Here is a 20,243-nt window from a genome sequence, read left to right as displayed (position 1 = left end):
CCGGCGGGTTCATCCTCAGTTGTTTGAGCTGCAGGTGACTGAGGGTCCGGGTTGGTCTCGCTCCGGGCACAGGTGAGTGGAAACTGTGGGCCGTGTGAGTTTTCTGTGACTGTCTGTGTGTGTGTGTGTGTGTGTGTGTGTGTGTGTGTGTGTGTGTGTGTGTGTGTGTATGTATGTACTCACCTAGTTGTGTGTGTGTGTGTGTGTGTGTGTGTGTGTACTCACCTAGTTGTACTCACCTAGTTGTGTTTGCGGGGGTTGAGCTCTGGCTCTTTGGTCCCGCCTCTCAACCGTCAATCAACAGGTGTACAGATTCCTGAGCCTATCGGGCTCTGTCATATCTACACTTGAAACTGTGTATGGAGTCAGCCTCCACCACATCACCCCCTAATGCATTCCATTTGTCAACCACTCTGACACTAAAAAAGTTCTTTCTAATATCTCTGTGGCTCATTTGGGCACTCAGTTTCCAAGGGTATGTGTGTGTGTGTGTGTGTGTGTGTGTGTATATGTGTGTGTGTGTGTGTGTGTGTGTGTGTGTGTGTGTGTGTGTGTGTGTGTGTGTGTGTGTGTGTGTGTGTGTGTGTGTGTGCGTGCTTGATGTGTGTGTGTGTGTGTGTGGGAGCAGATGCGGCCAGCAGCCCAGAGAGTCCTGCAGAGTGATTTCCGGCGTTGGAGATGTGGGCCCTAATTCCCTGTAAAGATTTAGGTCTGTCAGATTCCCACCAGTCTTTTGCTGCTGAGCTGGCAGCAATATGAGAGTTGCTGGTCCTCTCTCTCTCTCTCTCTCTCTCTCTCTCTCTCTCTCTCTCTCTCTCTCTCTCTCTCTCTCTCTCTCTCTCTCTCTCTCTCTCTCTCTCTCTCTCTCTCACAACTGTGTTGTTCCCAGTAGCTCTGGTACGAGGGCTGATCAAGCCCCAGGCTGACAAAAAGTGCAGCGTGTGGAGGGTATCACTCATCTGCTCTGGATGTGGCCCCATTTTGCTGGCTCCAGAGACGAGAAAGTTGGTACCCCGAGAAAACTATAAGAGAGAGAGAGAGAGAGAGAGAGAGAGAGAGAGAGAGAGAGAGAGAGAGAGAGAGAGAGAGAGAGAGAGAGAGAGAAATAGAGGGAGAAATAGAGAGAGAGAGAGGGGGAGAGAGAGAGAGAGAGAGAGAGAGAGAGGGGGAGAGAGAGAGAGAGAGAGAGAGAGAGAGAGAGAGAGAGAGAGAGAGAGAGAGAGAGAGAGAGAGAAGCAGAACTATTTATTCGACCATATATGTGCAGGTATGCGACACACCTGGTCCCAGCTCACATAAAAACAAGAAAAGTTAAGTATATCATCTGACATCAGCCGGCAGCCGTCCCCAGGAGCCACTGCCATACTTGGGGTACTAAAAGGGACCTTTAGTAGCGAGGCTCAACAATTGTGCTTGCGGGGGGTTGAGCTTTGGCTCTTTGGTTCCGCCTCTCAGCTGTCAATCAACTGGTATACAGATTACGGAGCCTACTGGGTTCTATGTGTGCTTGAAGCACCGTGTAGCCCTACGGATTGTTTTCGGGTAAATTCCTGAAACACTGAACAGAATACAATAAATGTTACGTAAATAAAATATAGATAATTTGCTGTAAAAATATCGTACCCTACATATTACCACCCTAAACAACACTACACCACCCTACACTACACTACACCACCCTACACAACACCACACCACCCTACACTACACTACACCACCCTACACAACACCACACCACCCTACACTACACCACACCACCCTACACAACACCACACCACCCTACACTACACCACACCACCCTACACAACACCACACCACCCTACACAACACCACACCACCCTACACAACACTACACCACCCTACACTACACCACACCACCCTACACTACACCACACCACCCTACACTACACCACACCACCCTACACTACACCACACCACCCTAAACAACACTACACCACCCTACACTACACCACACCACCCTACACTACACCACACCACCCTACACTACACCACACCACCCTACACTACACCACACCACCCTAAACAACACTACACCACCCTACACTACACCACACCACCCTACACTACACCACACCACCCTAAACAACACTACACCACCCTACACTACACCACACCACCCTACACTACACCACACCACCCTAAACAACACTACACCACCCTACACAGCACCACACCACCCTACACAACACCACACCCCCCTACACAACACCACACCACCCTAAACAACACTACACCACCCTACACTACACCACACCACCCTACACAACACCACACCACCCTACACTACACCACACCACCCTACACAACACCACAACACCACACCACCCTACACTACACCACACCACCCTACACTACACCACACCACCCTACACAACACCACACCACCCTACACAACACCACACCACCCTACACAGCACCACACCCCCCTACACTACACCACACCACCCTACACAACACCACACCACCCTACACTACACCACACCACCCTACACAACACCACACCACCCTACACAACACCACACCACCCTACACAGCACCACACCACCCTACACAACACCACACCACCCTACACAACACCACACCACCCTACACTACACCACCCTACACTACACCACCCTACACAACACCACACCACCCTACACAACACCACACCACCCTACACAACACCACACCACCCTACACAACACCACACCACCCTACACAGCACCACACCACCCTACACTACACTACACCACCCTACACAGCACCACACCACCCTACACAGCACCACACCACCCTAAACAACACTACACCACCCTACACAACACCACACCACCCTACACAACACCACACCACCCTACACAACACCACACCACCCTACACAACACCACACCACCCTACACAACACCACACCACCCTAAACAACACTACACCACCCTACACAACACCACATCACCCTACACAGCACCACACCACCCTACACAACACCACACCACCCTACACAACACCACACCACCCTACACTACACCACACCACCCTACACTACACCACACCCACCCTACACAACACCACACCACCCTACACAACACCACACCACCCTACACAACACCACACCACCCTACACAACACCACACCACCCTACACAACACCACACCACCCTACACAACACCACACCACCCTACACAACACCACACCACCCTACACTACACCACCCTACACTACACCACCCTACACAACACCACACCACCCTACACAACACCACACCACCCTACACAACACCACACCACCCTACACTACACCACACCACCCTACACAACACCACACCACCCTACACAACACCACACCACCCTACACAACACCACACCACCCTACACAACACCACCCTACACAACACCACCCTACACAACACCACACCACCCTACACAACACCACCCTACACAACACCACACCACCCAACACAACACCACACCACCCAACACAACACCACACCACCCTACACACCACCACACCACCCTACACAACACCACACCACCCTACACAACACCACACCACCCTACACAACACCACACCACCCAACACAACACCACACCACCCAACACAACACCACACCACCTTACACAACACCACACCACCCAACACAACACCACACCACCCAACACAACACCACACCACCCTACACAACACCACACCACCCTACACTACACCACACCACCCTACACAACACCACACCACCCTACACAACACCACACCACCCTACACAACACCACACCACCCTACACTACACCACCCTACACAACACCACACCACCCTACACTACACCACACCACCCTACACTACACCACACCACCCTACACAACACCACCCTACACAACACCACACCACCCTACACTACACCACACCACCCAACACAACACCACACCACCCTACACACCACCACACCACCCTACACAACACAACACCACACCACCCTACACAACACCACCCTACACAACACCACACCACCCTACACAACACCACACCGCCCTACACAACACCACACCACCCTACACAACACCACACCACCCTACACAACACCACACCACCCTACACAACACCACACCACCCTACACAACACCACACCACCCTACACAACACCACACCACCCTACACAACACCACATCACCCTACACAACACCACCCTACACAACACCACCCTACACAACACCACACCACCCTACACAACACCACCCTACACAACACCACACCACCCCACACTACACCACACCACCCTACACAACACCACACCACCCTACACAACACCACACCACCCTACACAACACCACCCTACACAACACCACCCTACACAACACCACACCACCCTCCACAACACCACACCACCCTACACAACACCACACCACCCTACACAACACCACACCACCCTACACAACACCACCCTACACAACACCACACCACCCTGCACTACACCACACCACCCTACACAACACCACACCACCCTACACTACACCACACCACCCTACACAACACCACCCTACACAACACCACACCACTCTACACAACACCACACCACCCTACACAACACCACACCACCCTACACAACACCACACCACCCTACACAACACCACACCACCCTACACAACACCACACCACCCTACACAACACCACACCACCCTACACCACACCACCCTACACAACACCACACCACCCTACACCACACCACCCTACACAACACCACACCACCCTACACTACACCACCCTACACTACACCACCCTACACTACACCACACCACCCTACACCACACCACCCTACACAACACCACACCACACCACCCAACACAACACCACACCACCCTACACTACAGCACACCACCCTACACTACACCACACCACCCTACACAACACCACACCACCCTACACAACACCACACCACCCTACACTACACCACACCACCCTACACAACACCACACCACCCTACACTACACCACACCACCCTACACAACACCACACCACCCTACACAACACCACACCACCCTACACTACACCACACCGCCCTACACAACACCACACCACCCTACACAACACCACACCACCCTACACTACACCACACCACCCTACACAACACCACACCACCCTACACAACACCACACCACCCTACACAACACCACACCACCCTACACAACACCACACCACCCTACACAACACCACATCACCCTACACAACACCACACCACCCTACACAACACCACATCACCCTACACAACACCACACCACCCTACACAACACCACACCACCTTACACAACACCACACCACCCTACACAACACCACACCACCCTACACAACACCACACCACCCTACACAACACCACATCACCCTACACAACACCACACCACCCTACACAACACCACATCACCCTACACAACACCACACCACCCTACACAACACCACACCACCCTACACAACACCACACCACCCTACACTACACCACACCACCCTACACAACACCACACCACCCTACACAACACCACACCACCCTACACAACACCACACCACCCTACACAACACCACACCACCCTACACTACACCACACCACCCTACACAACACCACACCACCCTACACAACACCACACCACCCTACACAACACCACACCACCCTACACAACACCACACCACCCTACACAACACCACACCACCCTACACAACACCACACCACCCTACACAACACCACCCTACACTACACCACACCACCCTACACAACACCACACCACCCTACACAACACCACACCACCCTACACTACACCACACCACCCTACACAACACCACACCACCCTACACAACACCACACCACCCTACACAACACCACACCACCCTACACAACACCACACCACCCTACACAACACCACACCACCCTACACAACACCACACCACCCTACACAACACCACACCACCCTACACTACACCACACCGCCCTACACAACACCACACCACCCTACACAACACCACACCACCCTACACAACACCACACCACCCTACACAACACCACACCACCCTACACTACACCACACCGCCCTACACAACACCACACCACCCTACACAACACCACACCACCCTACACAACACCACACCACCCTACACAACACCACACCACCCTACACAACACCACACCACCCTACACAACACCACACCACCCTACACAACACCACACCGCCCTGCACAACACCACACCACCCTACACAACACCACACCACCCTACACAACACCACACCACCCTACACAACACCACACCACCCTACACAACACCACACCACCCTACACAACACCACACCGCCCTACACAACACCACACCACCCTACACAACACCACACCACCCTACACAACACCACACCACCCTACACAACACCACACCACCCTACACAACACCACACCACCCTACACAACACCACACCACCCTACACAACACCACACCACCCTACACTACACCACACCACCCTACACTACACCACACCACCCTACACAACACCACACCACCCTACACAACACCACACCACCCTACACAACACCACACCACCCTACACAACACCACACCACCCTACACAACACCACACCACCCTACACAACACCACACCACCCTACACAACACCACACCACCCTACACAACACCACACCACCCTACACAACACCACACCACCCTACACAACACCACACCACCCTACACAACACCACACCACCCTACACAACACCACACCACCCTACACAACACCACACCACCCTACACTACACCACACCACCCTACACTACACCACACCACCCTACACAACACCACACCACCCTACACAACACCACACCACCCTACACAACACCACACCACCCTACACAACACCACACCACCCTACACAACACCACACCACCCTACACTACACCACACCACCCTACACTACACCACACCACCCTACACAACACCACACCACCCTACACAACACCACACCACCCTACACAACACCACACCACCCTACACAACACCACACCACCCTACACAACACCACACCGCCCTACACAACACCACACCACCCTACACAACACCACCCTACACAACACCACACCACCCTACACAACACCACCCTACACAACACCACACCACCCTACACAACACCACACCACCCTACACAACACCACACCACCCTACACAACACCACACCACCCTACACAACACCACACCACCCTACACTACACCACACCACCCTACACAACACCACACCACCCTACACAACACCACACCACCCTACACAACACCACACCACCCTACACAACACCACACCACCCTACACAACACCACACCACCCTACACTACACCACACCACCCTACACTACACCACACCACCCTACACAACACCACACCACCCTACACAACACCACACCACCCTACACTACACCACACCACCCTACACAACACCACACCACCCTACACTACACCACACCACCCTACACAACACCACACCACCCTACACAACACCACACCACCCTACACAACACCACACCACCCTACACAACACCACACCACCCTACACTACACCACACCACCCTACACAACACCACACCACCCTACACAACACCACACCACCCTACACAACACCACACCACCCTACACAACACCACACCACCCTACACAACACCACACCACCCTACACAACACCACACCACCCTACACAACACCACACCACCCTACACAACACCACACCACCCTACACAACACCACACCACCCTACACAACACCACACCACCCTACACTACACCACACCACCCTACACAACACCACACCACCCTACACTACACCACACCACCCTACACAACACCACACCACCCTACACAACACCACACCACCCTACACAACACCACACCACCCTACACAACACCACACCACCCTACACAACACCACACCACCCTACACAACACCACACCACCCTACACAACACCACACCACCCTACACAACACCACACCACCCTACACAACACCACACCACCCTACACTACACCACACCACCCTACACAACACCACACCACCCTACACAACACCACACCACCCTACACAACACCACACCACCCTACACAACACCACACCACCCTACACTACACCACACCACCCTACACAACACCACACCACCCTACACAACACCACACCACCCTACACAACACCACACCACCCTACACTACACCACACCACCCTACACTACACCACACCACCCTACACAACACCACACCACCCTACACAACACCACACCACCCTACACAACACCACACCACCCTACACAACACCACACCACCCTACACAACACCACACCACCCTACACTACACCACACCACCCTACACAACACCACACCACCCTACACAACACCACACCACCCTACACAACACCACACCACCCTACACTACACCACACCACCCTACACAACACCACACCACCCTACACAACACCACACCACCCTACACAACACCACACCGCCCTACACAACACCACACCACCCTACACAACACCACACCACCCAACACAACACCACACCACCCTACACAACACCACACCACCCAACACAACACCACACCACCCTACACAACACCACACCACCCTACACAACACCACACCACCCTACACAACACCACACCACCCTACACAACACCACACCACTCTACACAACACCACACCACCCTACACAACACCACACCACCCAACACAACACCACACCACCCTACACAACACCACACCACTCTACACAACACCACACCACCCTACACAACACCACACCACCCTACACAACACCACACCACCCTACACAACACCACACCACTCTACACAACACCACACCACCCTACACAACACCACACCACCCTACACAACACCACACCACCCTACACAACACCACACCACTCTACACAACACCACACCACCCTACACAACACCACACCACCCTACACAACACCACACCACCCTACACAACACCACACCACTCTACACAACACCACACCACCCTACACAACACCACACCACCCTACACAACACCACACCACTCTACACAACACCACACCACCCTACACTACACCACACCACCCTACACAACACCACACCACCCTACACAACACCACACCACCCTACACAACACCACACCACCCTACACAACACCACACCACCCTACACTACACCACACCACCCTACACAACACCACACCACCCAACCGTCCAGATCACCTTCCCTGAGGCTGAAGGAAGAAAGGAGTGCGCTACTGTCTGCCAGGGCCAAGATTTTTGTAACCACTAACGAAACCTGTACATCTTGCTTCAACAATAATGATCATGGGTTGTGTTAGAAGCTCGTAAAGGGTTTGGAAAATATATAAACAAATCCTCCATCATTAAGGGAAGATGCACAGGTTTCGTAAATGTTTGATGGGGTTCTGGTACAGGTGTAGTGGTCCTCGCCACGCTCTCGAAGATCCAGGCAACCTCTGTGCAAACTTTCACTTGTCTTAACAAATTAATGTCTTCAAAATTAACATTTCGTATATCATTAGCGAGGTAATATGTCTCCGGTGAGGGGCCGTCGTGGCGTGTTGTGAACACGTCTTGTCTCACTAATTTGTCGCAACGTTAAAGTTATTATTGTTTTAACAAGTTTCTTTAATATTTATTCCGTAATATATTATCTAATAACACGATCTTTCTATCTTTCTGGAGAGAGAGAGTGTGTGTGTGTGTGTGTGTGTGTGTGTGTGTGTGTGTGTGTGTGTGTGTGTGTGTGTGTGTGTGTGTACTCACCTAGTTGTACTCACCTAGTTGTGTTTGCGGGGGTTGAGCTCTGGCTCTTTGGTCCCGCCTCTCAACCGTCAATCAACAGGTGTACAGATTCCTGAGCCTATCGGGCTCTGTCATATCTACACTTGAAACTGTGTATGGAGTCAGCCTCCACCACATCACTTCCTAATGCATTCCATTTGTCAACCACTCTGACACTAAAAAAGTTCTTTCTAATATCTCTGTGGCTCATTTGGGCACTCAGTTTCCACCTGTGTCCCCTAGTACGTGTGCCCCTTGTGTTAAATAGACTGTCTTTATCTACCCTATCAATCCCCTTCAGAATCTTGAATGTGGTGATCATGTCCCCCCTAACTCTTCTGTCTTCCAGCGAAGTGAGGTTTAATTCCCGTAGTCTCTCCTCGTAGCTCCTACCTCTCAGCTCGGGTACTAGTCTGGTGGCAAACCTTTGAACCTTTCCTGTGTGTGTGTGTGTGTGTGTGTGTGTGTGTGTGTGTGTGTGTGTGTGTGTTTTTGTGTATCACCTAGATGTTATCACCTAGTTGTGCTTGCGGGGGTTGAGCTCTGGCTCTATGGTCCCACTTCTCAACTGTCAATCAACTGGTGTACCGATTCCTGAGCCTATTGGGCTCTATCATATCTACGTTTGAAACTGTGTATGGAGTCAGCCTCCACCACATCACTGCCTAATGCATTCTATCCGTTAACTACTCTGACACTGAAAAAGTTCTTTCTAACGTCCCTGTGGCTCATTTGGGTACTCAGTCTCCACCTGTGTCCCTTTGTTCGCGTACCACCCATGTTAAACAATTTATCCTTTTCAACCCTGTCAATTCCTCTGAAGATTTTGTAGGTAGTGATCATGTCTCCCCTTACTCTTTTGTCTTCCAGAGTCGTCAGGTGCATTTCACGCTGCCTTTCCTCGTAGTTCATGCCTCTTAGTTCTGGGACTAGCCTATTGGCATACCTTTGAACTTTTTCCAGCTTCGTCTTGTGCTTGACAAGGTACGGGCTCCAATTCTGGGGCCGCATACTCCAGGATTGGTCTTACATATGTGGTATACAAGATTCTGAATGATTCCTTACACAGGTTCCTGAAGGCTGTTCTGATGTTAGCCAGCCTCGCATACGCCACAGATGTTATTTTTTTATGTAGGCTTCAGGAGACAGGTTTGGCGTGATATCATCTAGATCTTTCTCTCTGTCCGTTTAGTGAAGGACTTCATCTCCTATTCTGTATCCTGTGTCTGGCCTCCAGTTTCCACATCCTAGTTTCATTACCTTACATTTACTCGGGTTAAACTTTAGTAGCCAATTGTTGGACCATTCATTCAGTTTGTCTAGGTCCTCTTGTAGCCATATACTATCTTCCTTTGTCATAATCCTCCTCGTGATTTTTGAATCATCAGCAAGCAATGAGAGGAACGATTCTGTACCCTCTGGGAGATCATTTGCATATATCAGAAACAGTATAGGTCCAAGGACTGACCCCTGCGGGACTCCACTGGTGACGCCTCGCCCTCTGAGACCGACTTCTTCGTTGCCTCTCATTCCTGTGGGTTCCTTGACATGCTGGCTTAAAATGTTTTCTGTCACCACCTCCAATAGTTTAGCTGTCCGTGTATCCTCACCTCCATGCGGTTCCTTGTGCTCCCAGTCTATCCTTCCGTGATTGAAGTCGCTCATGATGAGCAGGTGGGATCTATTTCTACAGGCAGCAGAGGCTGCCCTCTCAATTATAGTGTTAACTGCCATGTTGTTGTTGTCATACTGTTGCCTGGGTCTTCAGTCGTTTGGTGGAGGGTAATATATTACTGCTACTACTACTCTTGGTCCCTCCTATCGTCATGGTGCCTGCTATGTAGTCTCTGAACTCTGAACTTCCACCCAACCATTGCCTGGGCCGCGCTCCAGTAATATTTTCTCTCCTCCGCTAACACATGGAGGCATTTTATGACATAATAGCCGCACTCTGAACTCTGAACTCTGAACTCTGAACACACACTCTGTGCGTGTGCGTGTGTACTCACCTATTTGTGCTTGCGGGGGTTGAGCTCTAGCTCTTTGGTCCCGCCTCTCAACCGTCAACTGGTGTACAGGTTCCTGAGCCTATTGGGCTCTATCATATCTACACTTGAAACTGTGTATGGAGTCAGCCTCCACCACATCACTTCCTAATGCATTCCATTTGTCAACCACTCTGACACTAAAAAAGTTCTTTCAAATATCTCTGTGGCTCATTTGGGCACTCAGTTTCCACCTGTGTCCCCTTGTGCGTGTTCCCCTTGTGTTAAATAGACTGTCTTTATCTACCCTACCAATTTCCTTGAGAATTTTGAATGTGGTGATCATGTACCCCCTAAATCTTCTGTCTTCCAGCGAAGTGAGGTTTAATTCCCATAGCCTCTTCGTAGCTCATACCTCTCAGCTCGGGTACTAGTCTGGTGGCAAACCTTTGAACCTTTTCCAGTTTAGTCTTATCCTTGACTAGATATGGACTCCATGCTGGGGCTGCATACTCCAGGATTGGCCTGACATATGTGGTATACAAAGTTCTGAATGATTCTTTACACAAGCTTCTGAATGTGTGTGTGTGTGTGTGTGTGTGTGTGTGTGTGTGTGTGTGTGTGTGTGTGCACGCGCGTGCCGGTAGTTAGCACTTATATGAAAAACTCATAACTTGACGAAGGTATTACACAGCGACTTCATTTACATATATATGATGCACTGACGGAGACACAAGCCCGCCCCCCCCCACCAAAGCCCCCCCCCCCCCACAGCCCGGCCCCCCCCCCACCACAGCCCGGCCCCCCCACCACAGCCCGGCCCCCCCACCACAGCCCGGCCCCCCCACCACAGCCCGCCCCCCCCACCACAGCCCGGTCTCCCTCACCACAGCCCGGCCCCCCCACCACAGCCCGGCCCCCCCCCACCACAGCCCGGTCTCCCTCACCACAGCCCGGCCCCCCCACCACGGCCCGGCCCCCCCACCACAGCCCGGCCCTTCCCCCACAGCCCGCCACCCCCCCCCCCACAGCCCGGCCCCCCCACCACAGCCCGGCCTCCCTCACCACAGCCCGGCCCCCCCCCTCATCATTGATGAGGGGGGGGGCGGGCTGTGGTGAGTGATGCAGTAGCCAATGACTCTGACCATCGCACCAGTGCTGCAACGAGCCAGCATGATGCAGTAAGAGTCCTCACCCGGGGAATATTCTTGGCTCCCCCCCTCGAGAAGTTGTTAAGAATTCCATTAACAATTAAGCAAGATCACCTCTATATTTACCCAAGTTGTGATAACCTGCGGCTCAACCACTTCTGCTTCTCCTCACCCTTCCCTCTCTCCCTCTCTTGCCTCCCTCCCTCCATCCCTACCTCCCTACCTCCCTCCCTCTCTTGCCTCCCTCCCTCCATCCCTACCTCCCTACCTCCCTCCCTCTCTGCCTTACTAATTTATTAAACCCCTTCTCGCTTTGACTTAATTTATCGTTATCCTCCCTTATCATTTTGTTACAAAAATGGTCCAGGACCCGACGACGTCTGACTCAGGGGAGCAGGCTGAGAACTTTCCCTTCCCATAGTCTTAACCTACTAATTTTTCCTTGGAATACGATCCACCTATCGGCTTACAACCAGGTCGCCACCCCCTCCCCCCACGCCTCCTTCCCTACCATCTTCCCTCTCACTCAACTAACTACTTCCCTCCTCCATATTTACCACACCTGAATCCTTCCCCCCCCCCCATCATAACGACACCACACCACCCTCTACTCCGCCTCCAGTACTCCACCACAACACCTCAACTCCACTGTATTTGTTGAATTATCTGCATGACTCTTGCAAGTTGTGTATACAGTATACCTAGGTCATAAAAGTATTTGTGTGTACGTCTGGTACCATACTACTTGTGTAAAGGAGGAAATGTATATGTTTATCTCTCAGAATGTTTGGTAATATGTTTATTGTTTGTGATGTGTGTGTATGTATGTATTAACACGATGTACTGAACGGGGTGAGAATAGCTTGAGCTACCTCATCCCTTTGTGTGTATTTTACCTCAATAAACTTATTTCAATTTCAATTTCAACTCCACCACCCCACCACAGCACCTTTCCCTTCCCCCCTCCTCCCCACCTTCCTCCCTACCCCCCCCCTCACCATCCCCCGTCCCACTCCCTACCCCCCTCCTACCCCCGACACAGTCCTGTTTGATACAGTCCTGTTTGGCACAGTCCTGTTCATACAGTCCTGTTTGATACAGTCCTGTTCGACACAGTCCTGTTCGACACAGTCCTGTTTGACACAGTCCTGTTTGACACAGTCCTGTTTGATACAGTCCTGTTTGACACAGTCCATGTTTGACACAGTCCTGTTCGACACAGTCCTGTTTGACACAGTCCATGTTTGACACAGTCCTGTTTGACACAATCCTGTTTGGCAGGCCTTTGGGACAATTACCATTACGAATTTCTGTTTGACGCAATTGTTCTTTCCAGTATTGTTACATTTGGTACAATCTATGGCAGAATTCTTTTTAACAAAGTTTTAAACATTTTTGGACACAGTTGCTTATTACTTGGTAAGATCGCATGTTTTTCTTTGGTCAAGTTTTCTTTGACAATTCATGTGTAATATTTGAATCGTTATATAAAAAAACTGTTTCTTTGACACGCATTAGTTATTGATTGGCACGCCCAATCACTCCTCCTTGGCTAGGGGCTCGAACCCAGACGTCATCTGGGACGATTGTCAGACGTCTCACAATCGACTTGAGAATGGTCCCAGGACGGACCGAAACGTCGACGTCCCTTCACCTTCTAGTGTGTGGTCTGGTCAACCAGACGTCATCGTACGCGAGGAGCGGGGCCTGTGTGCTACCACTATTCAGTAAGGACTATAATCGTGGTCCTGTCATCTATGACCCGGGTCTTGCTATCACAAATCTGCATTTAACCTTGTCTATGCTGCATAATCACAATAACAATTCTGCTGCAGCATAATCGCTTTTGTGTCTCTTTGCTACAGCAAATACAAGCATTTATGCCAATAGTACTTATCCACATGGTCAACAGTAGTTGGTCCCTCACACTTGCATGAGGCGGGTAGACGTCACTCCGGAGAGAAACAGGAACATTATATCACACACAACTCACAACAGATTCGGAGACATGATCACATTCAGCTCAGTTATCAACACATTCTCCCAGATAAACATATTCACCCTCGCCTGATAGTACTGAGGAACATATTCACTCCCAGTTTAGGGGTTACGGAAGAGATTCTGTACCCGCCTAAACTGCTTTCAGAAGATTGTGTTTGTACCCCCCGTATCCCGGGTGTTGTACACGCTGCTGTAACCACACACACTGTGTCGACACACACCTTCCTCTCCCGCGCATAACGCTCGAATATACTCTCTATGTCAGTCTATCATCGTTCAGTCGTTCAACGTGGCCAAACGATCTCTGTAAGCGCCGCCCAATCTTGTGATTTATCGACTTATTGCGCACTTTATCTCTCACTACCATTTGTTTTCATTTCATTATATATTCCTTTTTTTTTACAGCGCACTTGCTTCTTAGATAGTGTATGTATACTGCTGTATTTCTTGATTGTTCCCTCTCATCCTGCATCATGGCAACCATCACATTCATGGTTGACACCGCCACTCAATGCTCACCTCTCTACCTATTTATTTATATTACTAATGAAGTATTTTGTTTAGCCTAGCTTTCCTTGTCCCCAGGTACTGTTCTTGCCTTACCCTTAAGGTATGCTGACACGACGCCTCTCTCCCGCACCCCACACGTCTTAGATCCTGGGATGTGCTGACACGACGCCTCTCTCCCGCACCCCACACGTCTTAGATCCTGGGATGTGCTGACACGACGCCTCTCTCCCGCACCCCACACGTCTTAGATCCTGGGATGTGTGATGTTGGAGGTGCGACATCTTCCAGCATCACAACATCCGTCTCTCCCCACCATAACATTACTCCTGTCCACCTTCAGTGTTATCATTCTTGTCTCTCATACACAATAGTCTCAACGAGTCCCCGTAAATCTCTCCCGCTCTATCATACGTATTGTATGGTGAACATACATCAAATTCTGTATACTCTAATTACTCATAAGTAACCCATACATTAAACTAGATACATATTTGTTCTAATATTTTATCTTGAGCCTTTTGATGGCCCAGCCATACATACATTGACGAATGTCAAATAATAATAATATTTTTAATAATTATACTAATGACAATAATTATATATCTAATGAAATTAATATACTTGATCCCAGCTTGCCCTTCCCTCGCCACCTGTTCTAAGAGGAATTACTAGACTGTAATTACTGCAGGGAAATTTGGTCCCTGTTCATTGATTGAGGTGGTTATCTTTGGCTGGCCCGGACCCTCCCTGCCGTCAACTGGCCAAGAGATCAGTCAAATGTCATTTGGCTTGCCCAGATCTGTTGCAGTGGAACTGATAGTAGTTGATGATCTTAGGTATATCTCTTCTGCTCTCTCTGTCTCTCTCTCTCTCTCTCTCGCTCTCGCTCTCGCTCTCTCTCTCTCTCTCTCTCTCTCTCTCTCTCTCTCTCTCTCTCTCTCTCTCTCTCTCTCGCTCTCTCGCTCTCTCGCTCTCTCGCTCTCTCTCTCTCTCTCTCTCTCTCTCTCTCTCTCTCTCTCTCTCTCTCTCTCTCTCTCTCTCTCTCTCTCTCTCTCTCTCTCTCTCTCTCTCTCTCTCTCTCTCTCTCTCTCTCTCTCTCTCTCTCTCTCTCTCTCTCTCTCTCTCTCTTGAACTAACACTAGAGTTCATTAGGTATGTCATTAAAGTTCTTAGCGAAAATGCAAGCAAGAGCTGTTGTCTTACATCAGCTCTGGCATCATTACATAACTCCTCGGCTTGCGTCCCCGCTCTTTGTCCACACACATTGTACTGGTCACTTTCTCCGGCCTCCCTCCCTCTCTGGCCTCCCTCCCTCTCCGGCCTCCCTCACTCTCCTGCTTTTTCACTCGTCAGTCATATCACGGCTCTCTACCCTCCAGTCATTAGGTACACGCGATTCTATCTATATATATATATATATATATATATATATATATATATATATATATATATATATATATATATAGTGATAGAATCGCGTGTACCTAATGACTGGAGGGTAGAGAGTATATATATATATATATATTGTTGTATTCAGAGCTGATCAAACAAAATTTTGCCGATGTTCTGGAACGATCTCCCTGTAACTTATTATACTGAGAGAGTGGTAAATATATTTACAAATCAGGGAGTTATTTATAATTGATAAAAATAGTAGCTGTGCACTATAGTTGCACCACGAGCAGGACGTTTGACGGGTAAGTGAAATGTGAAGGGTGATCCCCGTGGAGTTATTTTCACAGGCATGACGAACCGGGAACTTTTCAATCACTTTATTACCTCTCGTGGTCATGGAGGATATCCTCATAATACACCCACAAGGACAGGCTGTTGCGTTGGTCAATACCCCGGTATGGATAACCATTCCTTCGAAATAGTGGCCTTTTTTCTCGTATCAATACTGCCTCATATACTTTTATGTTGTCCTCATACTGCATCCGAGCTACAGACCACATAGCCATGTGGTCTGTAGACCATGTGGTCTATATATATCCTATGAGATGGGCAGGGTTTAGCCTCACGGACTCGGCTCTGGACTCCCTATGTAGCCCCTGCATGTAGTCTAGGGCTGCTACATACATATACATGTTCCTAAATGTGCATATTTTAATTTAGAGGAAATTGAGAAGACGCTGGTATAATTAAGCCCTCAAAATGATATCGAACTTGAATGTTTTGAGAGATGAGATATTTTTTTTTTCATTCAGGATTCCGGAAAATTTGATGTTAATTTAGTGCCGCGTGTCTAAGGTGTTCTCTGTCATTCAGTGAGCACTGGAGATTGTTGTTATTCTGTGACGGAGGTGGTGGTGGTGGTTGGGCTGTGGTTGAGGTGGTGGTGGTGGTTGGGCTGTGGTTGAGGTGGTGGTGGTGGTTGGGCTGTGGTTGAGGTGGTGGTGGTGGTTGGGCTGTGGTTGAGGTGGTGGTGGTGGTAGTTGTGATTGTGCTGTGGTTGAGGTGGTGTTCGTGGTGGTAATTGCGGTGGTACTATGGTTACTGAGGTGATGATGGTGGTGGTAGTCGTGGTGGTCGTGCCGTACTTACCGTGGTAGTGAAGATGGTGGTAGTCGTGGTGGTGGTGGAGCCCCATGCTCCCGCCTCCAGCAGTCCAACTTCCTCCTTTAAACAAAAAACTTCTTCCTGCTTGTCTTAGGGCCGCGTCGCCTCCTCCCAGGGTGCCGCTGGCTTCTTCAAGGACCCTTCCCTTATCGTCCAGGGCTTTGCTTACTCCTGCCACCGTTATACCTCCTCCTCCTCCTCCTTCCACGGCCTTGTCTTCCTCCTCCAGGACCTTGCTCTTCCTCTTCGCTCTTGCCTCTCCTCCTTACTCGCTTCTCATTTCCCTCTACATGGATCGCGCCTCTCAAACTGGCCCTCCTATAGTGCCTGTTCAGATGGCAGTCCTTCAGTGTTTCTCAAGCTGGCACTTCAGTGACACTCAAGCTAGCACTCCAGTGACTCTTAGGCTGGCACTCCAGTGTCTCTAAAGCTGGCACTCCAGTGTCTCTGAAGCTGGCACTCTAGTGTCTCTCAAACTGGCACTCCAGTGTCTTTGAAACTGGCACTCCAGTGTCCCTCAAGCCATATATCTAAGTTTTCTACTACTTAAGGATCTCTCTATTGTGTTATTGGGCATCTTTTACAGAAAAAAATTTTTCACGAAGATGCTAAGTGAATGTGACGACGTCCCAAGACGTTGTCTTTCTGGGGCGGTTCGTCATGTGCTATTTCACTTAGTCAGCGCGGCATTAGGAGTGAAAACATTCTTGGAGAGAAGAAATCACTGGAGATTTAAACTTAGACTTCGCGTGAGAAGTTTTCGCCGCCATGTGTGTGGCAGAAGGAGACACTGTGGCAGGTTGTAGATTACTTCACCCTGCTGGGCATTGTCTGGCTTGGCGGTGGCCCGCGGTGCCGGCTGTGGCCCCGTCTGTGGCTGCGTCTGTGGCTTCGTTTGTGGTGCCAGCTGTGGCTTCGTCTGTGGTGCCAGCTGTGGCTTCGTCTGTGGTGCCAGCTGTGGCCTCGTCTGTGGTGCCAGCTGTGGCTTCGTCTGTGGTGCCAGCTGTGGCTTCGTCTGTGGTGCCAGCTGTGGCTTCGTCTGTGGTGCCAGCTGTGGCTTCGTCTGTGGTGCCAGCTGTGGCTTCGTCTGTGGTGCCAGCTGTGGCTTCGTCTGTGGTGCCAGCTGTGGCTCTGTCTGTGGTGCCAGCTGTGGCTTCGTCTATGGTGCCAGCTGTGGCCTCGTCTATGGTGCCAGCTGTGACTTCGTCTGTGGTGCCAGCTGTGGCCACGTCTTTGGTGCCAGCTGTGGCTTTGTCTATGGTGCCAGCTGTGACTTCGTCTGTGGTGCCAGCTGTGGCTTCGTCTGTGGTGCCAGCTGTGACTTCGTCTGTGGTGCCAGCTGTGGCCTTGTCTGTCTGTCTGTGGCGACGTTCTCTCCTTTCAGGCTTTACCGACGATCTGTGGTACGGGCTGGGGCCAGGCTGGTCTGTGGAGGTGCTAATCATTGTTATGACCTGAAGGGTGAGTGTAACAATGGTCTAGCTCGGGAGTAAGTGATTAGAAGCATCGTGGCGCTGGAGAGTGGAGGCTCATGTCCCCCTCTCGTGGCGAAGAAAATAGAGGGTGGACAAGACGAGAGAGAGAAGGTCCGACCTTTTCCCGACAAAAAATCTGGAAAGAAGAAATAAATGTTTTATAACCTGTGACCTTTGTGCCTAATATTCGTAAAAACAATTATTTTAATATTTTGATATTAAAGATAAAGGCATTAGAGCGATTAAGAACACTGGAACAAAGTGAGCTACGCAGAAGGGCTATTGGCCCATGAGAATCAGTTCCTGCCCACTCAAACTTATTCATAGCCGTGTGTAGCCTTCACTTGAAACAACCTAGCGGCACCGCGTCTATGAATTAATAGCTAAAACTTCCAAACTAGTAAAATTGCAGAGTTTCTCACCCAGTTGTATACATGGTAATAATTCTTGATAAATCTGTCTAAATACCGTATGAACAAGAATTAATAAGATAATTCCTGAGCATTTAGATAGAGCTGTAGAGGGGTGGTTCTCTGAGCGCTCTACAGGGTATGATTACAGAGGCTCTGAGTGCCCTGGGGTAGTACTAAGGGACAGGCAACTCTATAATGCCGTCAGTACCAAGTAGTGCCAAGTGCCATCCTCAGTCTCCACTACCCATGCCAATTTGGCATTATTAAACACTTAGTGGGCCAGCTAAAGCCTTAGGACCCGCCCTAGAATATCCCTGAAAAAAATGACTACGCTT

The 20,243-nt window shown here is 50.4% G+C and overlaps 1 protein-coding gene across 1 annotated transcript; it reads right to left on the bottom strand.

Moving 5' to 3' along the window:
* Nucleotides 1-18,832: 18,832 nt before the first annotated feature.
* Nucleotides 18,833-19,465, bottom strand: LOC123761404 (A-kinase anchor protein 5-like). The gene has a single exon (XM_045747426.2). It carries the CDS (start codon nt 19,463-19,465, stop codon nt 18,833-18,835), a length of 633 nt encoding a protein of 210 aa, XP_045603382.2.
* Between the last annotated feature and the right edge of the window lie 778 nt (nt 19,466-20,243).

The sequence above is a fragment of the Procambarus clarkii genome, chromosome 22 (genome assembly GCF_040958095.1).
Source record: "Procambarus clarkii isolate CNS0578487 chromosome 22, FALCON_Pclarkii_2.0, whole genome shotgun sequence".
Taxonomy (NCBI): Eukaryota; Metazoa; Arthropoda; class Malacostraca; order Decapoda; family Cambaridae; genus Procambarus; species Procambarus clarkii.
Note: the sequence above shows the minus strand (reverse complement) of the source record. Positions and strands in the feature narration are given on the sequence as shown.